The following is a 26,603-nucleotide window of genomic DNA, read 5'->3' on the forward strand; positions in this document are numbered from 1 at the left end:
GGTTAAAACTCGCTCCCCAAATTAATAAGCGCATTCTTACTTTAACCTCCGGGTCAAATTCGTGACGTCACAAGTGACGCTTCCCCTGATGTTATTTTCAAAATGGCAGAGGAGGTTTTATTTGCTTTTAACTGTGTGGGGGTCTTGTTCCACAGCCATACAGATCACACTAATGGTTGTGATACAAAACAACTTTAACACTCTTAATAATATGCGCCACACTCTGTGAACCCACACCAAACACATTTCTGGAGAACATTGGCTCTGTAACACATTATAAACGCAACATAACACTTACCCAGAATGCAATGTATCCATGACTCTGGACTATATTATACACGCGCTAGCAACCATTTTTTTCTCCTGGTCCTAATAGGTCATGGAACATTTCAATAACCATCAATATTAAACACTTATATTGTGATACAGTTTCCAGCAATATTGCCGAGCCCTATCTTCACTTGTTTTCAACTTGTTCATCCACTGTTTCCTTTTGAGACCGTCTATTTTGGTGAAGAATGATGACATTTGCAGTGGAGCCGTTGTCATCAAATGGGACGAGGACAAACTCCGCTTCCTAAGGAGTGCAACTGAAACTCCAAAAATCATAATATCTTGCAAAGATTTGTTCATACTTCAAATTAGCATTACAAGGTGAAAGTTATATATCGCTCATAACATGCTACTCAAGATAATTCCATACTGATTTTGAGGATTATATTATGGTTTACAGTCTATGACAACCTTAAAAACGAAACCACGATCATCAAAATTATAACATCTTTAACATTGTATGTAATAGGTTTTTATCTCATATTAATTTCACATTTGAAAAGAACACGATATTCTAATGTTTATAAATCTGTACTTGGGACCAAGCAGTAGTCCGATATTGGGGGTAGCCGTGAGTGGCAAGGTGCCTCCCTTTCCCCCGTGGCCATGCGGGAATTGCACCTCTTTGCTTCAAACTATCCATCCATCCATCCATCCATTTTCTACCGCTTATTCCCTTTCGGGGTCGCGGGACTATCCCACTGTAAATAATAGTCAGTCTCATTGTCTAGGCTGACCATATTCTGAAATCCCCAAAAGAGGGCACATATATGCGTGCCAAGGCGGGCAGCACGCCAAGGCCGGGAGTAGGTGAAAATTTGCCAATGATACTCGAACTTGCTTTATAAATAATATATTTATTTAAACAAAGCATTTTTCCTCCTCTGTTGACTGCTGTGTTGGCGCTAGGGATTTTTAAAATGGGGAATCAGGGACCCCATCAAGTCATAAAAATGGAGTCCCACAGTAAATTTTTGGGGTCCCACTTTTTTGTAAGCGTTTTGAAAACAAATGATAAACGTATTCGTTATCCTGTTGTATCTCACATTCTATATCGTGTTTTGGAAAAAGGTTGTCATAAACGTTACTTAATTCATTTAAAAAAATCATAAAAAAAAGAAAACAAATGTGGGTATATATGTAAATGTAATCCGTTATAAACATTCATTCACTTTCTTCTTTCCTTCATGGATCTAAACTTTACCGCTGCTGGTAGTTTTTTCTATGTTTTTATTTGATAAGTTGTAGGTGTATTTATTTCAGTATAAAAGTGTAAAAAGTTGTTTGTTTGGTTAATGAAATGATGATAATGGTGTGCCAGGGCATACATACATTTTATATTTAACACTTAAATCTCTGGAGTCTACATCAACTTCACATCCATCCTTCATTTCAAAATGTTTTAGTTTTTTTATGTTGTTTTTTGTTTGTTTGTTTTCCGCCCTTTTTTGTCAAACAAAACTATGTTTTTAATGGCAAACACACAAAATATGCAAAACCTTCCACCAAAAATATTCTTCTTAGTGGTATATTTGATGTGAAGTAACGGAAACCTTGGATAGGTCAATAATTCATAATAACATTGATTTTGATTCAATATTATGTTTTGAGCAGTGACAGTTTGAAATAAAAAAAAAACAGCTTTGTTTTATTAGTCAACATTGCAACTTTTTCTAAATTATATATCATCTTTAAGCTTTTTTATTTCACTTTTGTCATGTTTTAGTTTATTTTAATAGTATTTTTGGAATGTGCCGTGGGCCTTTAAAACATTAGCTGTGGGCCGCAAATGGCCTCTTTGGCACACTTTTGACACCCCTGCTATAGATAATAAAAAATTAAATCTGATAAATCTATCGCATTTATCATAACACACAGGCACCATCTCTGCTTCAGTAAACAATGACGGTGATGATGTCACTGTCAGTGATGCTAACTTGTCAGCCACTTCTTCAAAATAATCCTTTTGAACACCCCTCGCACATTAACACTTCAAAAGGCAAACAACTGCCTCGTTTTTTGACCTGCAAAGTATGTTTTTGAGGTGGAGGAGTCTGCTCTGGTGCTGGTTAGCTTGAAGCTAACAGCTAGCCTGTCTCCATCCTCGAACGATGTGGATCCAGCGGGAGATAAAAGTGAAGTTTCCATGGACTCACAAATACTAAAATAACTCATTTACTGGAGTTAAAAATGTTGACTTTGCACTCACCTTAGTGTTTACCAAGAAGTATATTTCCTTTTCCCGGCAAAGCTCAAACCAATACTTCCTGTCAATATCGTCACTTCCCTAACTTCTCCGGAAGTGCCGCCCCCCCAGCCAAGGCCATTGGCTAACACCCCGTAGCCAGCCGCTCGCTACAGTATTTACAGGTAGAATTCACCAACTCAAGTATTTCATATATATATATATATACATATATATATATATATATATATATATATATATATATATATATGTATGTATACGCAACCCTAATTCAAAATGCCGGACATTTGACGCATTTAAAAAAAAAAACGCCCGGACACCGCTGCAAAAGAGGACATGTCCGGGGAAAAGAGGACGTATGGTCACCCTAAAATATCAAATACATGAAAGTGTTCCTGATTGAAGGTACACTTCACAGGCACATGCCTATATGGAAAGCACATTATCACCGTGTCGACCCTGAAGTGCAATTGCATTGTTGCGTGGCGCACAGGTCAGCGAGAACGTCTCCTGCGCAGCCCATCTCAGATTTACAGCACCTTGGAGGACGGCTCTGATCTGGCAGCGGCTTTGAAGGTAAAGTGTAGCATCAGTGGCTCACTTTGAACCTGCCGTCCTGAGAGAGACCCTCGGTCCCACCAGAGTGGAACAGAACAATAAATCTTCACTTTTTGCACTGTGTTAATTCCATAGACACGCCAATGCCGACTGACGGGTTAACAACTGTGGCTTGGCTCCATGGTGGCCTCCCCACTTTCACCCGTGAACTGAGACCTCGCCTTTTTCCCTTCAGTTATGGCGCACATACTTCCTCTTCTCTTTATGGCAAGTGTATTTTCATCTCCTACAGCCTCCATTGTTAACCTAATGCCACCTGATTCCGCATTAAGATCATGACACGTGACACATTTTAGCCTTCCAGCTAAAGAAAGATGTAATTATCAGTGAAAAATGTCAGAAAACATTTCATTTGATTCAGTAATATTTTATTGTATTATTGTTATTTATTATAAAGTTTTTGCCATTGTTGCTTTACAAGTGGACTGTTGTTACAAAGCACATTTCAAGATCAATTCTTTGAAAAATAAATGCAAATCAAATAATAGCAGACAAAAAATGTTGATAGGTATAACAAAGAGGAGGAAAAACTATGAAATGATGAAAATTTGATAAAATGAATAGAAGCCCTTATTTACAATTAGCCCTTAATCACAAATGTCTCAAAGGTGGGAAGAAGCCACAACGACAACCTCAGATCAGATCAAGAAAAAAGTCAACCCAATAGGCACAATGATAAACCCTGGAAGGGACCGCAGATGTGGGGACAAAGGATACTGAGTGGATACGGTTAATAATGTGAGAGTCCGGTTCATGGTGGGGTTTATTATTTGAAATATGTGGAGGGAATTAGGGCCGAGCGATAATATTTATTGTGACAGACCTGTAATCGATATCAATAAAAACGCGTTTGATGATTTTTTTTTTTCTTCAATGTTGGACAAAAGCGGAAGTTGCGAAGCAAGTTGGTTGCATGAACAAAGACACTCATTCTTTGGTAACACCGGAAGTGATCACTGATCAGTGGGAGTGACACGCTAACAGCCAATCAACTATCATGTTAAGTGGCGCCATCTTGTTTTCTGGCGGTTGATTCTTTACATGGAGTGAGAAGAGAAAGTAAAAATGAAGAAATTGTAGATAAAACAGGCAAAGTCACCTCGACAGTATGGCAGTGTTTTTTTTGTTTTGTTTTTTCAAACGGACCGTAGTCAAGACCAATGTGCTCTGTAAATGATGCAAGGCGCTCGTCCCTACCAAGACCGGTAATATCACACCACCTTAGCCGTGCTTACCCTTTAGAGCACTGCTACAACTAAACCTACAGAAAAGTTCTCAGGTTTCTCTGTTTACATTTTCACACTTTGCACTATTTTGTTACACTTTATTAACCATTTCTTACATATTCTTTATTTTTGCACCTTCATTTTAAGAGTTTGTTTAATGTTCAATGGGATTTGAGAATGATTCCTCCGAGTGTTTTCCACACTTGTGTTGACATTTCCTTTCCTTTTTGCCTAAATAGCTAAAGGGGATTATAATCAGAGGAACGTTAAGTTTGAAATAAAAATGTTCACATTTGATATAATTTTCTCCTGGTCCTTATTTTGTATAATATAAGACTTACATTGCTGTCACCATAACCCATTGATCAATGAGGTTGATTGTTGATTTGTATGCCATTATTTAAATAGAGTTGAATGTTCATGGTTTCTTGTCCCGGGTGTACCTCGCCTTCCACCCGACTGCAGCTGGAATACAGCTGGGCTCCAGCACCCCCCGCCACCGCGAAAGGGACAAGCAGTAGAAAATGGATTGATGAATATCCAGGTGCAAATACAGCATGAGTGCTAACAGTATTTGCCAACATGTTTACTTCATTTGAGCACAGCATGGCGTTGGAAGCAGCTGTGCTCTTCCGCTCACAATCAATGGCGGTCCTGAAGTCTTGACTTGATCAACAAACATGTTGGTGTCATACAGTTCCAAGCTTTTTCTTGACAAACGGTGGGCTTTTGGACTTTGCAGGCTGAAGGTACAGTAATGTCCTCACATGTCAGAGTGCCTTACACAAGGTTCTTTACCGGCCAGTGACCTGTTTTAGTCGACACCTAGCCCAGATTGTTTGTTTTTGTTTACCCACCTCCCAAGTGTTCCCTTCTTAGAGACTGACAGGCTTTCTCGTGTCTTTAAGCAAACAAAGGCTATGCCTATTATATGATAAGTGGGTCTCTTGTTACTCTGCCCTTGCCCAGTATGGGCCACTTTCCAGGGGACTGATATCTTGGCAGGGGCCAAAATGTCAGGGGATGGTGTAATTGATTGTCTTGATATTTGAGTCCTAAGTCCTTCTGAGAAAGACAAGGACCCCACATCTTTGACTTTAGAGGAACTGAAAGGTGCCGGCATATTTCCCTCGTCCCATCACATGATGCTGAGTAGCTTTTTAACAAGGGATGTTATTTTTGTAGTCCCGGTTGAAGGTTAGCCAAATGAAAACCTCAAGGCTGAAATCAAGTCTGTTCTCCAATAAGCTCTTGTTGTGATGTTGCCTGCAGGAAAGTCACGTCTGAAGGATTCCATATCTACTTCCAGTCATCCACTTGTTTGTTGTCGTTTGGCTGAAAGGCAACATCTTCTCAAGTGAACATTTCCTATTCTTCTTTTTCACCATCTTATTACTCAAACAGGAAGAGCATTATTAGAGTATTACTTGATATATTTCTGAAATGTAATTTAGATTTGTTTCTCAGACATTTGGGACTTGGGGCAAATAAAGGCTCAAAGAAAAGAACACTACATAAGAAACAGAGTAGGCTATTAAACCTTATTCCTCGATACTGATCTGCTGTCGCAGACCTACATCTGCTCCATCTGGCTTTGCTGTTATCCTCTGCAAGAATGCAAGACCTGACTACCGTTTCCAAGTATGGGAGTGTATCACAAGATAAGTGGCTTTCCTTATCACAAATATCCAATACCTATTTGTCTTTGGACCTAAGACACTAATCGGGTACAAGAAGACAAACTCTAGACTCCAGGTATTCTGTTTCAAATAGTCAGACTGGGAAATTCCTTTTAGCATCTAAAGGAATTTAACGGAAAAGAGAAGTGAATTTCCTATTATAACGTGGGTTATTGTAGCAATCCCTTTGGTGCCATGCCAATATGCTCTCTTGGTCATAGTTCTGTATAAACAGCACTTTTCGAGTCTTAGGCGGTGGGACATAAAATACTTTGGACAGCAACTTTTTTTTATAAGAAGACCTTTACTGGAAAAAGTCCATAGACTCAGGCAAGGGAAAGTTAAATTCTGAGCATTGTTTGCTTTTACAGAATGGGACTGTAAGTCGAACCAATTGGCCCCAATTCCTTTTGACTAAATGTAGTCCATAGACTCAGGAAATTACTAAATTTCCTGAATGGTACCCCAAAAAGCACCATCTCCCCCTAAAGGTCCCAAATGACCCTGAAATTTACCCAAAGCACCAAAAAATGGACTCACTCTGAAAAGTCCCATTTCTCCAAAAAGTCTGAAATGAGCAAGGCCATTTTGGACCTTTTTGGGCACCCTGTATATCATTTGGACTATTTGGGTTGGGATCTTTTTGGACCCGGCCAGGGCCTAAATGGATACATTGTAGATGCTTAGAAAAAACAGGCTCAGGTTAGGGTGTGAAAAAAACCCAATACAGTACCTTCTAACCCTACTGTAAGAAACACTAACAAACCTAAAAGGCCTAAATTACCCCAAATAGTCCCAAGGTCCCAAAAGTACCCCAAAATGGACTTGCACCTAAAAGTCACCACGCTCCTCAAGGTTTGAAATGTAGCCAGAGTCCAGAGATGAGACCAGGGTCCTTTTTTGTCCAACTTGGACCTTTTTGGGCTCCCCATTTATCATTGGGACCATTTGGGTTAATTTGGGACCTTCCCCAACCCCTCCAGTGAGTTAAATTTGGACCTTGTAGATACTTTAGATTATGATTTGGGAAAAAAACAATAAAGTACCTTCTAACCCTACTGTTTTGAAAGGACTAACAAACCGAAAGTCCCAAATTACTCCAAATTGTTGCAAGGTCTCAAAATACCCCGAAATCGACTCATCGCGGTGCCCCAAAACATCTAAAATATAATCAAAAAGTACAGAAATGGGTCCCTTTTGGGTCAACTTTGGACCTTTTTGGGCACCGCATTTATCATTGGGACCGTTTGGATGATCCCTTCAGGGCCAGAATGGGTTGAAATTGGACCTTGTAGATCAGGGGTCACCAATGCGGTGCCCGCGGGCACTAGGTAGCCCGTAAGGAACAGATGAGTAGCCCCCTGGCCTGTTCTAAAAAAAAGCCCAAATAGTAGCACTTACCAGTGAGCTGCCTCTATTTTTTAAATTTTATTTATTTACTAGCAAGCTGGTCTCGCTTTGCTCGACATTTTTAATTCTAAGAGAGACAAAACTCAAATAGAATTTGAAAATCCAAGAAAATATTTTAAATACTTGTTCTTCACTTGTTTAAATAAATTATTTTATTTTTTTACTTTGCTTCTTATAACTTTCAGAAAGACAATTTTAGAGAAAAAATACAACCTTAAAAATAATTTTAGGATTTTTAAACATATATACCTTTTTACCTTTTAAATTCCTTCCTCTTTTTTCCTGACATTTTAAATCAATGTTCAAGTATTTTTTAAATTAACCTTAATCAGGAAAAAATACTAATAATGGTCCATAAATTATTTTTTTAATTTTTTCAAAAAGATTCAAATTAGATAGTTTTTCTCTTCTTTTTTTCAGTTGAATTTTGAATTTCAAAGAGTCAAAATTGAAGATAAACTATGTTTCAAAATTTAATTTTCATTTTTTTCCTGTTTTCTCCTCTTTTAAACTGTTCAATTAAGTGTTTTTTTCATCATTTATTCTCTACAAAAAACCTTCCGTAAAAGGAAAAGAAATGTATGACGGAATAACAGACAGAAATACCCATTTTTTTATATGTATAGATTTATTTATTAAAGGTAAATTGAGTAAATTGGCTATTTTTGGCAATTTATTTAAGTGTGTATCAAACTGGTAGCCCTTCGCATTAATCAGTACCCAAAAAGTAGCTCTTGGTTTCAAAAAGGTTGGTGACCCCTGTTGTAGATACTTGAGATGAAGTGAATTGAAGTGAATTATATTTACATAGCGCTTTTTCTCTAGTGACTCAAAGCGCTTTACAGAGTGAAACCCAATATCTAAGTTACATTCAAACCAGTGTGGGTGGCACTGGGAGCAGGTGGGTCAAGTGTCTTGCCCAAGGACACAACGGCAGTTACTAGGTTGGCAGAAGCGGGAATTGAACCTGCAACCCTCAAGTTGCTGGCACGGCCCCTCTACCAACCGAGCTAAACCGAAGGTTAGGATTAGGAAGAACCTCACACTCCTCTTGCCTCGGTGTCCAAAAGAAGTCTGGTACAGCTCTCATACCACCTCCATAGTTGGAATATTGTCAGAAAGACTTGGTTCCCACCAGTCCATGTCCATCTTCAATGCAGAACTGGAAAAATACAACAAGTTGTGCAGAAGTGGGGACTTCTTCTTTTGCTCCTTCTCTTGCCTTTAAGGCCCAGACCAGATTTAAACCTTTCAGTTTGAATGTTGAGACAGATGACACTGCTTCTGTGAAAACATTTATTTGTTCTTATTAGATCTGGTATTTTTAATATGGCTGCAATCAGAAGTCTCTGAGACGAGAGCTAGGCCAACCATCCCAAAATGAGCCGATTAAACGCCTGAAACTATGTGCTTCTAAATAAATACAAGGCTAGAATCCCACGCTGAAGAATCTATTTCAGATTTGAAATCACATATTGATTCATACTATTATAACATGACGACAAAGTAGCGTGGGAGACGCCAGCTGAGTCACTCAAGTGAGTCTGATGATATTACGAAGGACTTAAAAGATATCAGAAGTTCCATTGCAAAAATCAATGAGAAATTACAAAACCTCGACTTATTGAAGAAATTATCCGAGGATGTGGCGGAGCTTAAACAAACCGTGGACTTTCAAAGTGCACTTGTAGACGTGCTCAAACAGGAAAATGCTACGCTACGAGCAGAAGTTAACAGCATCAGACAGCAAACTTCTGACATCAAAAATAAATTAAAAAAAGTCACGCAATATATTTTGGATCTACAATGTAGGAGTATGCGGAACAATGTCATCTTTCACGGAGTTCCCGAGGAAAAGTGGGAAACTTACCATAAAACAGAGGAATTGGTCCAAACTTTTTAAACATCTCAGCTTAAGCTGAACGGCGCAACAACGAGGAACATCGGCTTGGGACGCGTTCATCGTATTGGGAAAAAAACGACATTCTGGGGGAGAAAAGGTATGCCGCCCAATTGTTGCACAGTTTGTTGACCCAAAGAGTAAATCCATGGTAATGGATTGTGGAAAACAGCTCAAGGGAACGACCTTCTCCATTAGTGACCAGTTTCCAGCCAAGATACTCAAAAGAGGACGGTTATTGTATCCAATAATGAATGAGGCTAAAAAGAACAACAAACAAACCCGTCTAATTGTGGACAAACTCTACATCGAAGGTATTGTATCTTGGAATGTAAAAGGTGCAAATGAACTGGTGAAACAAAGAAAAATTCTGAAACATCTAAACAATCTTTCTACTGATATTGCTTTTCTACAGGAAACCCATTTGAAAACTGAACATTTAAAATATCTGAAAAAAGGATGGGTGGGTGAGATAGTTGGTGTTGGACTGTCCTCCAAAAGATCTGGTGTTGCTATAATGTTTAACAAAAGTATTAACTATATTATAAATATTATATTTTTAGATCCAGAAGGTAGATATATGATTATTAATTGCCATATAGATAATAACAATATCACACTAGTAAACCCAATGATGATAAACCTTCTTTCTCGGTGACATGGAGCTCAAATTGGCAGATTATGTTGATTCTGAAATTATTATGGGTGGAGATCTAAATTTAACAATAAATCCAAACATTGATAAAACTGGTAAGATTTTTAAACCAAAGAAATCAGTTTTTTCTCTTCTGAAATTAATGCAAACTTTTAACTTAATAAATATTTGGAGAACCGTAAATCCATTTGAGAAGGATTTCACTTATTATTTATACATACATCAGTCATTTTCAGGAATTGACATGTTCTTTGTTCCTAAGGCAATTGTAGAAAACGTGCAGGCTAAAATTCACCCAATAATTATTTCTGATCATACCGGTAGTCCAATTCAAATCGACGTAAGCTTTCCTCCAGTCGCTTTCCAATTCAAACAATGGAAAATTAATATTTCTTTATTAGAAAGTGAGGAAAATAAATTATATATTAAAGAATGTATTTCAGATTTTATTAAAAATAACCAGGATTCTGTTTCTAACATCTCCACAATATGGGAAGCACTTAAGTGTTGTGTAAGAGGAGAATTTATTTGGATTGCAAGGTTTAGGATTAAAAAGCAACATGCTGAAGAAAATGAATTATTGAATGGAATCAAACAATTGCAGGACACATTGTCCAAACAGTATAATCAGGAAACATGGATCAAACTTTGCAAAAAAAAGAATGGAATATGATAATATAATAAAGCAGAAGGTTAAATATAAAATTAATAGGGCAAAATTAACGTTTCATGAATATGAGCAAGCTGGAAAGCTCCTTGCATTAAGATTAAAGAAGCAGATGACTAGAAATCATATATCTAAACTTTCAGATGGTAGTATTTCTGTTGATCCCAAGCAAATCAATGAAACGTTACAACATTTTATACAAATCTATATAAGCCTGAGAAAGATTGTAGCATATAAGCTATGCAGTCATATTTAAACACAATACAACTGCCATCCTTATCAGAGCATGACAAAAAATCACTGGAGGAACCTATACAATTAATGGAAATTCAAAAAGCTATACATTCATTGGCAAAAAATAAATCTCCTGGCCCTGATGACTACAATACAGAATTGATCAAATATTCAGTGAAGTGTTATCTCCTCTATTATTACAAATATACCAATCTTCATTAATAAAACGAATATTTTCTCCAACCTTCAATTTTTCTCATATCTCATTGATACATGAAAAGAAAAAAGACCCATTGATTTGCAGTAATTATCGTCCTTTATCCCTTAACAATATGGACGATAAAATCTTGGCAAAAATCTTAGCCACACGATTATCAAATGTAATAGGAAAATTAATTCATACTGACCAAACTGGCTTCATGGAAGGTCGACAATCTTCAGACAACACTAGGAAATTGTTTAATGTTATTCACTATGCTAGAAGTCTCCCTTATCCTACAGCAGTATGTACTGTTGATGCGGAGAAGGCATTCCACCGCATAAACTGGTCATTTATGTTTAGCACATTACGTAAATTTGGATTTGGAGATAACTTTATACAATGGATTAAGATGCTTTATACAATGGATTAAGATGCTTTATACAAGGCCCATGACATCAGTCAAAACCAATAATCATATTTCAGAACCTTTTTTGTTAAAAAGAGGAGTAAAACAGGGTTGTCCTGCATCTGGATTCTTTTTTAATTTGGTTATTGAACCCTTAGCTGCAAAAATAAGAAGTGTAAATAATATTCATGGTATAAAAATTGGCTCTCAGTATAATAAGCTATCAATGTATTGTGACGACATAATTCTCTACCTGTCACATGTTAACTCCTCTCTTCACTATATCAATATGGCTGAATATGGCTGTTTATCAGGGTATAAGGTCAATTGGGACAAATGTGAAATATTACCACTTAATAAACACGGCAAGAAATCACAAGTTCAGAACTCCAAAATTAAATGGAAAGAGGCAGAAATCATATATCTAGGACTACATGTTACACCAAACCTTTATACAAGCAGAGATCTAAATCTTAAACATTTAAAAAATAAGATAGAATCCAAAATGGAACGCTGGTCACGTCTCCAAATATTACTTTGGGGTCGGGTCAACATAGCAAAAATGAGTGTACTGCCAGCCAGCAGTTAATTATATACTGAAAATGATGCCTGTCGTGATTAATAAAATTTGGTTTATGAAAATACAAACAATGATATCAAATTGTATATGGTGTGGAAAGAAGGCAAGATGTTCATACTTAAGGTTGTCTTGTACACAAGATAAAGGAGGACTACAATTACCAAACTTCTTGCATTATTATATCTCCTTCGGTTGTGAACAAGCAAGCCACTTATTTCATTCTTCTGCAGATAAGGACTGGATCAATATAGAAAAACATATGTTAATGAATTTGGACATTGATGTGGGGAGTTCATATTATATTAAAAAAGCACCTAACGAATTGAGGCAGAGCCCAATATAAGCCACCTTTAACATTTTAAAACTGTGTCAGAAAATACTCAGAATCAACCCAATTAATTCTGTAAATCAACTGCTTTGGTACAATCCTAATATCATAATTAATAAAAATGTTGTTAAATGGACAACATGGAAAGACAGAGGTATTACTAAACCTCATCATATTATTAATAAAAACTATTTTAAACCGTTCAATGATTTAGTTGATCAATATAATATATCCAGAAATCATTTTTAACATTTTATATCTTTAAAACATGCTGTAAATAAATGTATATCCTCTGAAAATATGTTGTTAAATAGCCATGAACTGGAAGATGCACTTTTTAATCAAGATACAATTAAAAAATTAATTAAACTATTTTATGGAATAATAAATTAACACCACATTAGAAATGCAAATGATGCATGTGTTCAGAAATGGATGATGGACTTAAAACATTTTAAATGAAAGAGACATATCATTGAATGATATTTGGAAAAATGCCAATAAGCCCTTTAGAAAAATTAAAGATAAGATGACTCAATTTAAGATATTATATAGATTGTATTTGACATCTTCTCAGCTGTTTAAAATTGGTATAGTATATAGCAAGTTATGTACGAAGTGTCGGGCAGCTGAGGGAACTCTTGGTGTGAGTTTTCCTTGCCCTTATGTGGGCCTACCGAGGATGTCGTAGTGGTTTGTGTTGTGGTTTGTGCAGCCCTTTGAGACACTAGTGATTCAGGGCTATATAAGTAAACATTGATTGATTGATTGATTGATTTATTGTGGGAATGTCAGAGAATAAAAGAGTTATGGTTGAAAACAACAAAAGAAGCGATCACATTCCTTAATATAAACATCCCAATGACACTGCAAACTTGTATTCTTGGAGATCTCCATCAATTTAGTAACGTGTCATCAAAGAGTAAAAACGCATTTCTTTCAATTCGCATAATAACCAAATGGGTAATATTAAAAAAAATGGATAGATGTTGATAGTCCAACACATTCTGACTGGTACACACAAGCTATGGAGATTATATCAGTAGAAAAAACTGCATTTAGTTTAGATAATAATGAGTCATATATTGGAATATGGGATCCATTATTTAGATTTGTTATAAGTATTGAATTAACCAAAATATGACTTCTTTGTGTAAAATATTGGACACAGTGTGTTGTTAAGCTTATGAGATGTGATGCAAGTGTAAGCCACTTGCACTGTGACACTATTGTTCATTTCTTTATTTTTTGTATTAATGTTTTTAATGGTAATATCATTGATGGATATTTTATCACTGCTATTTTGAAATTGTTGCTAATATTGATAATATTCATTTTTGTTTCACCACTTTTAGATTGTACCGTGTCATGTTTGTGTCCTCAATTGCTCTGTTTATTGCTATTGTGAATGTTGCTGGGTCGGGTTTGGTTTTGAAATTTGATTGCATTGTTATGGTATTGTATAAATTCATTATTTAAAAAAAAAAAAGATCTAGGAAAGCTGTCTTGACTATCCAAAACACCGGTCTACTTTTTCTTTGGTCCTTTCCTCCAGTCTGCTTTCATGGCGTGCTGAGTAGACCATCAGCAGGGTTTGGACTGGCAGAAGAGCTCAGCCAAGCCTATTTATTTTGACAGGATATCCTCTTCCACTTGACATTGGTCTACCAGTGAATGTCACATGGCGCAGCCTGGCATGGAGCAGGGAAGCAGCCGGGTGCCATGCGTGGTCCATCAGTGCTCTAAGCTGCTGGAACCAGGTTTGCAGCTTATGTCTGGCTAATGTCTGCACAGCTGCTGCCTGCACTCACTGGGTCAGTGTCAGACATTATTTTTGATGCTGGCAATTAGAGAAGTAGAAAAAGGAATATTGAAATATTCATGAATGATCAGTTACTGATGACTTAAGTACTGTATTTTTCCTACTTATAAGGCGCACTGCTGATGAGCCTTGCTATTCAGGTCTATTTTCGTCAAAAAGGCACATTAAAGGGGTCATATTGTGATTTTGTTCTACATTTAAAACGCTTCCTTCTGGTCTACATAACATATAATGGTGGTACTTTGGTCAACATGTTGCATAGAGTATGTTTTACAGACCATCTTCAACTCACTTTCTGACCTCTTCAGTTCTCTCAAATAGTTTTTTGGCCGGTCTTATTTACGTGACTCCACTTTGACAGTGTCTTCTCCCCGTCTTCTTTGTTGTACAGGTATAGCGTGATAAGATGAGAGTAGAAGAAGTGTCAAAAGATGGAGCTAACTGTTTTAATGACATTCAGACTTTACTTAAATTATCTTCTCATCTGTGGCTCACTAGTGCAATAACATGGCCGGAAATGTGTCCTGTGAAAAACCGTCCGACCGGAACTCTCTGATAATTAAAGTTCCGTGGGTGAGTTATGTAAACCCACTACACCGGTAGTTTTTAACGCTTTCATAGCGAGTCTACTGACAGATTTAAGTAAGAACTTTATGCTACTTTATATTAAAAATGACAACAGCGGAGGACTACAATGGCGGAAGCGCCCAATTTTTCAGGACTTATGCAGATCCCAAGTACACATCTGCAAGTACCAAAAGGTAAAAAAAGTTGTTTTTGCATAATTTTGTGAAACAAAAACGCCAGGTTATATGTCTGCTAATAGGTGCCATTTTGCGGTCTTTATACACACACTTTTGGCTCATAGGACTCCGGAGGCAGTGGACAGGTACCGACGGGCCAAGCAGTGTGCAGCTTTAGCAGTCACGGAGGCAAAAACTCGGACATAGGAGGAGTCGGGGAAGCCATGGAAAACGACTTCCGGACGGCTTCGAAGGGATTCTGGACCACCATCCGCCGCCTCAGGAAGTGGAAGCAGTACACTGTCAACACCGTGTATGGTGCGGATGGTGTTCTGCTGACCTCAACTGCGGATGTTGTGGATAGGTGGAAGGAATACTTCGAAGACCTCCTCAATCCCACCAACATGTCTTCCGATGAGGAAGCAGTGCCTGGGGAATCTGTGGTGGGCTCTCCTATTTCTGGCGCTGAGGTTGCCAAGGTATTTAAAAAGCTCCTCGGTGGCAAGGCCATAGGGGTGGATGAGATCTGCCCGGAGTTCCTTAAGGCTCTGGATGCTGTGGGGCTGTTTTGGTTGACAAGACTCTGCAGCATTGCGTGGACATCGGGGGTGGTACCTCTGGATTGGCAGACCGGGGTGGTGGTCCCTCTCTTTAAGAAGGGGGATCGGAGGAGGGTGTGTTCCAACTATTGTGGGATCACAATCCTCAGCCTCCCCGGTAAGGTTTATTCAGGTGTATTGGAGAGGAGGCTACGCCGGATAGTCGAACTTCGGATTCAGGAGGAACAGTGTGGTTTCCGTCCTGGTCGTGGAACTGTGGACCAGCTCTATACTCTTGGCAGGGTTCTTGAGGGTGCATGGGAGTTTGCCCAACCAGTCTACGTGTGCTTTGTGGACTTGGAAAAGGCATTTGACCGTGTCCCTCGGGAAGTCCTGTGGGGAGTGCTCAGAGAGTATGGGGTATCGGACTGTCTGATTGTGTCGGTCTGCTCCCTGTACGATCAGTGTCAGAGCTTGGTCCGCATTGCCGGCAGTAAGTTGGACACGTTTCAAGTGAGGGTTGGACTCCGCCAAGGTTGCCCTTTGTCACCTATTCTGTTCATAACTTTTATGGACAGAATTTCTAGGCGCAGTCAAGGCGTTGAGGGGTTCCGGTTTGGTGGCCGTGGGATTAGGTCTCTGTTTTTAGCAGATGATGTGGTCCTGATGGCTTCATCCGGCCGGGATCTTCAGCTCTCAATGGATCGGTTCGCAGCCGAGTGTGAAGCGACCGGAATGAGAATCAGCACCTCCAAGTCCGAGTCCATGGTTCTTTCCCGGAAAAGGGTGGAGTGCCATCTCCGTGTTGGGAAGGAGACCCTGCCCCAAGTGGAGGAGTTCAAGTACATAGGAGTCTTGTTCACGAGTGGGGGCAGAGTGGATCGTGAGATTGACAGGCGGATCGGTGCGGCGTCTTCAGTAATGCGGACGTTGTACCGATCCATTGTGGTGAAGAAGGAGCTGAGCCGGAAGGCAAGGCTCTCAATTTACCGGTCGATCTATGTTCCCATCCTCACCTCTGGTCATGAGCTTTGGGTCATGACCGAAAGGATAAGATCTCGGGTACAAGCGGCCAAAATGAGTTTCCTCCGCCAGGTGGCAGGGCTCTCCCTTAGAGATAGGGTGAGAAGCTCTGCCATCCGGGAGGAACTCAAAGTAAAGCCGCTGCTCCTCCACACTGAGAGGAGCCAGATGAAGTGGTTCGGGCATCTGGTCAGGATGCTACCCGAACGCCTCCCTAGGGAGGTGTTTAGGGCACGTCCAACCGGTAGGAGGCCACGGGGAAGACCCAGGACACGTTGGGAAGACTATGTCTCCCGGCTGGCCTGGGAACGCCTCGGGATCCCCCGGGAAGAGCTAGACGAAGTGGCTGGGGATAGGGAAGTCTGGGCTTCCCTGTTTAGGCTGCTGTCCCCGCGACCCGACCTCGGATAAGCGGAAAAAGATGGATGGATGGATGGATGGAATATACACACACCATGATACTTTTATGGTGAAGCACTCTATGTCTGAATATGGTAGCGGTAATGCTCCGACAATCCATCAAGTGATGTGGCTTTGTAGCTTTGACAGGTTTTTGAGCACCATGTGTAATGTTTTGTTGGTGTTTACTGTCGTTATATTACAGTCTACACGTATCTCTTATGTGTGATTGCCATCTCCTGGTCACACTTATTACTACACCATGTACCAAATAAAATAACTTCGAGGTCAGAAAGCACAACCACAGCTTAGGTGCACCGAATTGTAAGGCGCACTGTGGATTTTTGAGAATATTCATGGATTTTAATTTTGCATTATTGTCCGAAAAATACGGTAGTTCACCGACCGTCCAGATTGTCTTCAAATCAAATGTTGAAAAGTAGTGCTTTCTTTATTTATAGGTCACTTGACACCTGTAACATTCTAACCACTCTTCAGTTGAAAGAATTCAAGGAGTAAACTAACATCTCAACGTTTTTTCCTAGCAATATCATCGAGTTGAGAGGCAGTATATCCGCTGATTCAACTTGTATAGCTAGAGGGAAGTCTGGGTTTCAAACTTTTGAAAACTCAGAGGCAATTCATCTGCAGCAACAACTGCAGTAGCTCGATAGTCATTCCTTGGTCTTAGCTCCTACAATAACAATGTCGCTATAGCTTGGTTAATATGCAGGTCATGACAGGTAAATGAAGCCTTGTTGGCCGTTTTTAGATGTTTTTAAGAGTGCTTTAGAGGCAAATTAGTACAATCAACATGACCTGCATTGTTAGCTTCCTGATGCTAACAGTTTTTTTACTAAGAATATGTTTTAAATATATGGTAAGCCATAAGCTACTAGGAGCTATTAGCTACACAAAAGCAAAGCGCACAATAGCACACAAGCTAGACATACGTAACAATAGTTGAACAATATTGCAGTGTAAAAAATAATATTTGTCAATATAATCAAGTATCAAATAATTATGGTTGCATATTACTTACACATACAAAGTCTCCAAGGCAGAAACGTTTTAGAAAGTATCCAGTAACAAACGTGTCCACATCATACAACTTATTATGTCATAAGCGTAACTTCATGAATTAATGTGACCAGTGGGTGTCAATTACCACTACACATCAATTTAAACACATAACACCATTCCAGTTGGTTAGTCATAAAGAAGTTAGTATTTTTCATACCTACGATTGTTCTATGTTTGACTCATTCCACCTTGACCATACCACAGTACATGTAATCAAGTATGTCTGGTTGGTGAGTTGTGTTCATCCACCAAAACCAGTCCAAGCTGTTTTGCTTTCACTGGCGACGTCTCAAGTGGCCAGTGAGGCTGACTTCTAGCTGCAGGAATGCAGGTGATTATAGATTATTTTGGACAGCCTTCTGCATGTATGTACAGTAAAGCCGCTTTCTGGCCACGCCTGGGCGGCCTGCATGACCTAGAAGAAGACTAGACTGGGTGACCCACTGGTCCTTTTAGGAGCCATCTGGCAACGCCGTACTTGTGTGGCTTACTCTTCCCGCTGCCTCCTGCAAGTCCTTAAGTGCACTTAATCTTTCAAAAACGGGTTTTGGCCGCAGTGTGGATGTTAGGTCATGGGGTTCCTTCAGCCTGGTCACACCAAACTGAAAGAACTGCATTGTCTCGTATGATCAAAACCTATCAGATGTTTGTGGCTGAGACCACGCTTCATGATTTGAGGCTATGGGAGAGAAGGTCCTTTGTCAGAGTGCCAGTGCGTCTCCCAGAAAAGGGCACACACGGTCTGGGTCTGGACAGATCACGTTTCCCAGACAGATTTGTTAACGCTGTTTGGGTCTGCTCGCCTTTCTAGCCGGGCTACTGAGCCAAGCGAGGCTGAGGTGACTTAATCTGTCATTAAACTCACATTACAGACAACGGCACTCAATCTCCTGCTGGCTGGAATGGCTGACTGCGTCCGACACGAGACCCACCATCCTGGGCATGCCACACGCCAATATTGGACGTGGCATGACGTAACGATAGCAACATTTCAGTCTAGTATACATAGGATTGATTATTAAATTGGAAATGTAAAAATATAAAACATCAATATTATTGATTATGATGAAAAGGAATTGGAAAAAAAACATCAATATTATCGATTAAGTTTTATTGATGAATAGGAGTTGGTGAAAAAAACATGATACTGGCTCTTGTGTATTGATAAATAAGAGGTAACGAGGTAAAACACCAATACGATAACTAGGATTTATAAATAAATAGGCAATGAAAAATATAAAATATCCAAAGTTTTGACGCTACTTTATAGATAAATGGGGTTACATTTGGAAAAATTAAACATCAATAATATTAACTTATTTAATGATGAATAGGAGTTAACAAGGTAAAACATCCATAGTATTGACTGGAATTGATTCATAAATAGGAGTTAAAAAAGAAAAACATTAATAATATTGACTAAAATTGATTGATAAATAGGAAATAACAAGGGAAAACATCAATAATATTGATTTATTTATTGATAAATAGGAGTTAACAAGGTAAAACATCAATATATTGACTTATTTATTGATAAATAGGAGTTAACAAAGTAAAACATCAATAATATTGACTACAATGTATATATAAATAGAAAATAACAAGGGAAAACATCAATAATATTGATTTATTTATTGATAAATAGGAGTTAACAAGGTAAAACATCAATCATATTGACTTATTTATTGATAAATAGGAGTTAAAAAGGTAAAATATCAATGATATTTACCTATTTATTAATAAATATGAGTTAAAAAGGTAAAATATCAATGATATTGACTTATTGTCATGTGTAGATAAAAATTAAGTAACAACTTATACTGTATGTCATTTTTGGATATAATGAAATGATAACCTATTATCATAGAATAGAAAGTACTTTATTGATCCCTGGGATCAATAAAGTAATCATAATAATCATAGTAATCATAAGAAATCATACATCATTCCTGGATATAATGAAGTAATAACTTAAAATTATATGTCATTTCTTGATATATTGAGGTAATAACTTATTATTATATGTCATTTCTACATATAATGAAATAATAACGTATTACAATATGTCATTTCTGGATATAATTGACTGTGATTATTGTGGAGTTGATGTTCTTTGATGTTTATTTCTTTCAGTTCCTTTCTCTGCTTCATACAAGCCACCTTGTTTGTTCACCGCTTCCACTCTAAATGGAGTCACGTTATGAACAGTCCTACCCAGCAAAGAAGTCGTACTACTGTATACAACCTTGTTTGTGTGCACAGATCAAGAAATACTTTGAACTGGAGCCTCTGGCACGGGGGAAGCGCTGGATCCTGGAGGGCACAAGCACCGAGCACATGGACGGTGTGAAGGAGGTCTTCTCCCAGTTCATCCTGCTGCTGGAGGACAAGGACACGCCGCCCGCTAGGATATGAAGCTCCTTGGCTCACTCGCTCACTACGCTGAGAGACACTAAACTGCTAACAAGAACACGTCAACCCTCCTTCAGGACTTTCTTCTCCAGGGGCCTTCAGAACCAAGTAGAACCTTTTTGTTATGATGCTCTGTGGGCAACACTTGGAATCTCTAGCTACACCCCTGCTCACAGACACACACACACACACACACACACACATACTCACACAAGTAGATAAGTGTAGCTCTTCTGCTATTGATGTTTGCACCAACAAGTACTTTGTCTACGTCTTATATATTTCTCCTGCACACATTAGTGCGTGACGGGGCAGTCACTACTAGTTTTTGGAACAACAAGGCCACACTGAAAAGAAGGAGTGCTAAAATATTGAAACGTGACAGTTTTACACAAATATGGAGGTTGAGTCGTGACTTTGTTATGAAAGCTTTTTTGTGTAACTGAATTTTTGGCGTTTAAGTTTTGGGAACTAAATTTTTTACATCAACTTATGCTGACAATTTTATTGAACAACAATTTGAGAGCAAAATTAGTTTAATAATTAAATGTATAAAAATTCTGTGTAAAAAATCAGTATCAAATTTAGTATATACAAATTCCATCCATCCATCCATTTAGCTTGTCCCTTTTGGGTTCGCGGTGGGTGCTGGAGCAAAAAATCAGTTTATAAAAATCAGTGTAAAAAAAATATTTGTATACAATTTAGTGTAAACGCTCCAAACTGATTTCAGGTCAATTAAGACCGAAGCACCTCATTGGCTGGTTTTAAGAGAGGATCGATCGCTTCAGGCTTAATTGACCAGCGAATTATCCAGTGTTTTAAAACTCAACAGTCAGTGTTGAGTTTTAAAACACATTTTTCTAGGCTGACTTATTTTCATTTTACACTAAATTTCAAAACAATGTATTTTAACAAACTAAATGTTTATACGCTGAATTATTTTTTTTTATACTGAATTCAAAAACGCTATATTTTTTATACACCCACATTTTTTTCACAATTTGTATTTTTTTATTATTAAATTGTTAGCATAATTTGATATATAAAAAAATATATGTTACATAAATACATTGTCCCAAAAAAATCTTTGGTAAAAAAGACACACTTTAACCTCCATACATACGCAACGTGATAAAATAATAGTTCTTAAGACAACTTTGGTACTGTTGGATCTCCAGAAGGTTCCTAGTCCAGCTGCAGCTATTAGTCCATTCGTTTGTTCAATTCATCCAGTAATCGAATAGTACAATAGAGCACACTTTATCATCTCAATGCGTATTTTCGGGGAAATAGTTGAAATAAAGATTTTTCTGCTTGCCATAATCTTTATATGTTTTTGAAACACATCATCTACATTGAAATTTCACTTTTAACATGTTTGCGTGAGTAAAAACAACAAAGAATCACTCTTGTGTGCGCTCCATTGCAGCAGAAACTATGTCTGTGTGTTTAAAGTTCCAGGGCACATTTTTGATACATTTTTATTACACTTATTAAATGATGAGTTTACAATAAGATAGTGTGGAGGGGGCGTGGCCTGTGGGTCTGCAGTGGAACGGGGTGTGCCAGGACTGGCCTCGAAGACAGCATCAGGTGCGTAGATGGCCCGGGTGGGCCGTGATATCAAATCATCTGTCGCCTTATTAGCAGCAGCCGTGATGTGAAGAGTAGTTGAAGTTGGAGGTGCTGCTGAGAGACAGACGCAGAAAAGACACTTAGCTAAAAGCAAAAGACTTTGCACCATTGGATGAAAATAAAACAGTGTCATACCCAGAATTCCAGGCTCTCCTGGCAGTGTGTGGTTGTCTGAAGAACCCACTAGAGGGCAACCTCTACAGATAGATACACTTATTAAATAATTAATTTACAATCAATGAATCATTGCCGCTCAAGTTTTAAGTAGAGTTTTTTCCCAGCATGCACTATGATGCAGACTAGCAGTGCCGCTTCACCAAGTTAGCTCGCTACACCCCATGTCATTTTTTGATGATTTCTTCCTTTATTTCAATGAATATCTTCCATTTCTTCTTCCTTGCTTCTGTCCATCTCTCGCTATAAGCTCATGCTGGCGAATAAGAGCGGATGTTTACACTTTGAACAATCGCTACGGCAACGAGGCTCCTAACGCCAACTTCATTAAAGTAATACTGGGGAGAAAATAATTAATAGGAATTTTCTTATAATAATACATATTTGAAAATTAGCAAAAATGTGTATTAATAAGTTAATTATTAAAATATTAATAGTTGTATATGAATAATAATTTGTGCCAATATTGAAACAATTAAGTCATAACTTTAGGATGTTTTAAGCCACTACAGTAATGTCTGAGTATTACATGTAAAAAATGTCCTTAGGAAAATACATTGTTATATTAGAAGAATGAAGTAGTCATTTTAGGAAGAATTCATGAGCGTGAAGATAAAATATGTCCTTTTCAGCAAATATTTAAAAGAAAACTTTATTTTTTGGTGGAATTTTTGCCATTATCCACAATTCTGAAGGGAGACGAGAAAACACGTATTTTCCTTTTGTGTGCGTTCTAGACGGTAAAAAACTGCTAGTTAGAGGCAGCTCTACATCTCTTTCAGGAAGTCTGATTAGCAAACAGACTACGGAGGGAGCGTTTGAAATATCACGTTATGTTACGTTACATACGGTATATCCATCCATCCATCCATTTTCTACCGCTTATTCCCTTTTAGGGTCGTGGGGGGCGCTGGCGCCTATCTCAGCTACAATCGGGCGGAAGGCGGGGTACCCCTGGACAAGTCGCCACCTCATCGCAGGGCCAACACAGATAGACAGACAACATTCACACTTACATTCACACACTAGGGCCAATTTAGTGTTGCCAATCAACCTATCCCCAGGTGCATGTCTGTGGAGGTGGGAGGAAGCCGGAGTACCCGGAGGGAACCCACGCATTCACGGGGAGAACATGCAAACTCCAAACAGAAAGATCCCGAGCCTGAATTTGAACCCAGGACTGCAGGACCTTCGTATTGTGAGGCAGACGCACTAACCCCTCTGCCACCGTGAAGCCAAATGAATTAGTAATTAGTAGTGAGGAAAGTCCACAACATTCTTGTCAGAAGTGGGATTCGAACCCACGCCAACAGAGTATACTACGACCTGAACGTAGCGCCTTAGACCGCTCGGCCATCCTGACAGCCCATACGGTATATATGTATATAAAAAACGGTATATACGTATATAAAACAGTTTTTTTTACAGGACTTTAGTGCTGCATTGTTAGCCATCTTGTGCTAGCAGTTTTTGACTATTTAGAATGCACAGAAAAAAGAAAGAAGTGATTGGGAAAAATTCTGAGAAAAGCACAGTTTTCCTTCAACGGTTTAAAACATAATATTTGTCAGTTATTTTTCTCCTTCGAGAAATAAAAGCTTGTAATATTGAAACTATTCTGCTTTGTTTTCAGTGTGGCCTTAAAGTTCCTTCTTAGATTAGTCAGTAGTTTCACCTCACTCTCCTAGCATATTCATATTAGTAGTAATTATTTTAGGACACCTGGTTGTTGTTTGGCATTAACCCTGTTGGCACTGCATCCTCCATCAGTGTGGCTCCATCAGGGGGGATCCATCAGGGTGGATCCATCAGGGTGGCTCCCTCAGGGTGGATCCATCTGCGTGGATCCACAAGGGTGGCTCCCTCAGGGTGGATCCATCAGCGTGGATCCACCAGGGTGGATCAATCAGCGTGGATCCACAAGGATGGATCAATCAGGGTGGATCCATCAACGTAGATCCATCAGGGTAGATCAGTCAATCGTCCTCATAACAGCTGCATTTGACCAGTCATTATCATCATCATCATCATCATCATCATCATCATCATCATCATCATCACAACACCCTGATCCCATCCAGTCTGCAGGTGAAGAAGAGGATGCAGAGGTCATGTGACACAAACTTTCACTGTAGGACATCTTTGATCTTCTGCTTTTCTTTGTGGAAATTAAATTTGTAAAGATGACAAACTGTAAAGTATTTTCATTTTGACGCTGTCCTGTCTCTCTATTGGCCACGCCCATGTCAACATGACGCTGTTGTTGTGCCGTCATGTCTCTTTAGTGGCCACGCCTATGTCAACATGGCAGCATCCTCCAATCAGAAAACAAAGAAGAAAGAGCCTCTCAACAACGGAGAAGCTATTTCTAGATGGCGTGGCCCAGATCTGTACGGCAGCTGTGCCAGCAGTTTAAAGGTTCCAGGTTCGATTGCATCTTCCACCATCCTAGTCACTTGGTAGCATTGCGTGAATTTGAAGTGAATGAGCGATGTCTTTGGCTGTAACGAAAAGCGCTATTGAAAATCCAATCCATTATTATCATTATTACTATTTCTGCCATCAACAAAGGAGAAATAGTTGCCACTAATGTAAAATATATTGCCACCGCTAATAGAAAGATAAAAAGTTGCCACTAATGAAGAAGAAATGGCTGCTAATAATTAATGATATAGTGCCGCCGCTAATGAAGAAGAAATACTGGCCACCAATGAGGAGAAAATATCTGTGACCAATGAAGAAAAAATAGTTGCCACTAAGGAAGAATAGTTGCCACGAACGAAGAATAGCTGCAACCAATGAAAAATAGTTGCTACAAACAAAGAAGAAATAGCCGCCACCAATGATGAAGAAATCATTGCCACTAAGGAAGAAAAGTCGCCACAAACAAAAAGCTCCCATCAATGAATAACAGTTTCCACAAACGAAAAAAGGTATCTGCTACCAATGAAGAGGAAATAGTTCCCACAAACAAAGAAATAGTTGCCACAAATGAAAAAAGAAATAGTTGCCACAAACGAAAAATAGCCGGTACAAATGGTAAAGAAATAGCCGCCACAAATTAAGAATATGTTGCTGCCACAAACGAAGAACAAAATGTTTGCTAAAAAGAAGAAATAGCTGCCACCAAAGTAGAATAGTTGTCACGAACAAAGAAGAAATAGTATTTGCCAAGAAGAAATAGCTGAAGAATAGTCACTACAAACTAAGAAGAGATAGTATTTGCCAAGAATACAAATTGCTGAAAAATAATCACCACAAACTAAGAAAAAAGTATTTGCCAAGAAGAAATAGCTAAAGAATAGTCACCAAAAACTAAGAAGGAATAGCCATCAAACAACAAAGACACGTCTGCCCTTCTCAGTTCTCTGTGAAGCGCTCTAAGTGTCCAGAAAAACGCAAGTGAAAATCTAATTCATTATCATCATCATCATCATTATTATTAGCTCTACCGTCAACGAAGGAGAAATAATTGCCAATAATGAAGAATATATTGCCGCCACTAATGAAGAATAAATAACAGCCACCAATGGAGAGGAAATATCTTCAACTAATGAAGAATAGTTGCCACAATTAAATAATAGCCGCCACAAATGAAGAAGAAATTGTTGCCACTATTGAACAATAGTCACCACAAACGGAGAATAGTTGTCACCGATGAAGAACAGTTGTCGCTCATGAAGAAGAAATAGCCGCCGTCAATGAAGAAGAAATAGTTGCCACTAATGAAGAATAGTCACCACAAACAAAGAATAGAATGAAAAATAAATTGCTGCCACAAATGAAGAATATGTTGTTGCCACAAATGAAGAAGAAAATGTTTGCTAAGAAGAATAAATAGCTGCCACCAATGAAGAAGAAATAGTTGCTACTAATAAAGAATAGTCGCCACATACAAAGGATAGCCGTCACCAATGGAAAGTAAATGGCCACCACGAATGAAGAATATGTTGTTGCCACAAACGAAGAATATTGTGTTTGCTAAGAAGAAATAGCTGCCCACAATGAATAGTCACCACGAACGAAGAAGAAATAATCTTTGCCAAGAAGAAATAACTGAAGAATAGTCGCCACAAACGAAGAATATATTTCTGCCATTCTCAGTTCTCTGTGAAGCGCTTTGAGTGAAAATCTAATCCATTATTATCATCATTATTATTATTTCTGCCGTCAACAAAGGACAGGCAGTTACCAATAATAAATAATATATTGCCACTATCAATGAAGAACAAAATAGCGGCCACCAATGGAGAGGAAATGTCTGCGACTAGTGAAGAATATTTGCCACGAATAAAGAAGAAATAGTTGCCACGAAGGAAGAATAGT

General features: G+C 38.5%; 1 protein-coding gene and 1 non-coding gene across 4 annotated transcripts in view; one reads left to right on the plus strand and one right to left on the minus strand.

The window, feature by feature from the left end:
• arl15a (ADP-ribosylation factor-like 15a) overlaps positions 1-24,468 on the plus strand; it is a 316,966-nt gene extending 292,498 nt beyond the window's left edge. For 2 of the 3 annotated variants that reach the window (XM_061906215.1, XM_061906214.1), the window contains exon 5: positions 20,316-24,468. In XM_061906215.1, the coding sequence (XP_061762199.1) occupies positions 20,316-20,468 (153 nt within the window). In that variant the 3' untranslated portion in view covers positions 20,469-24,468. Of the gene's footprint in view, positions 1-20,186 lie in introns of all 3 variants that reach the window. The other variant, XM_061906216.1, reaches the window with a different exon arrangement.
• trnal-cag (transfer RNA leucine (anticodon CAG)) lies at positions 23,558-23,640 on the minus strand. The gene has a single exon. It is a non-coding gene; the product is annotated as a tRNA-Leu (tRNA).
• Positions 24,469-26,603: the final 2,135 nt, after the last annotated feature.

This window comes from Nerophis ophidion, linkage group LG07 (assembly GCF_033978795.1).
Source record: "Nerophis ophidion isolate RoL-2023_Sa linkage group LG07, RoL_Noph_v1.0, whole genome shotgun sequence".
NCBI classification, from domain to species: domain Eukaryota; kingdom Metazoa; phylum Chordata; class Actinopteri; order Syngnathiformes; family Syngnathidae; genus Nerophis; species Nerophis ophidion.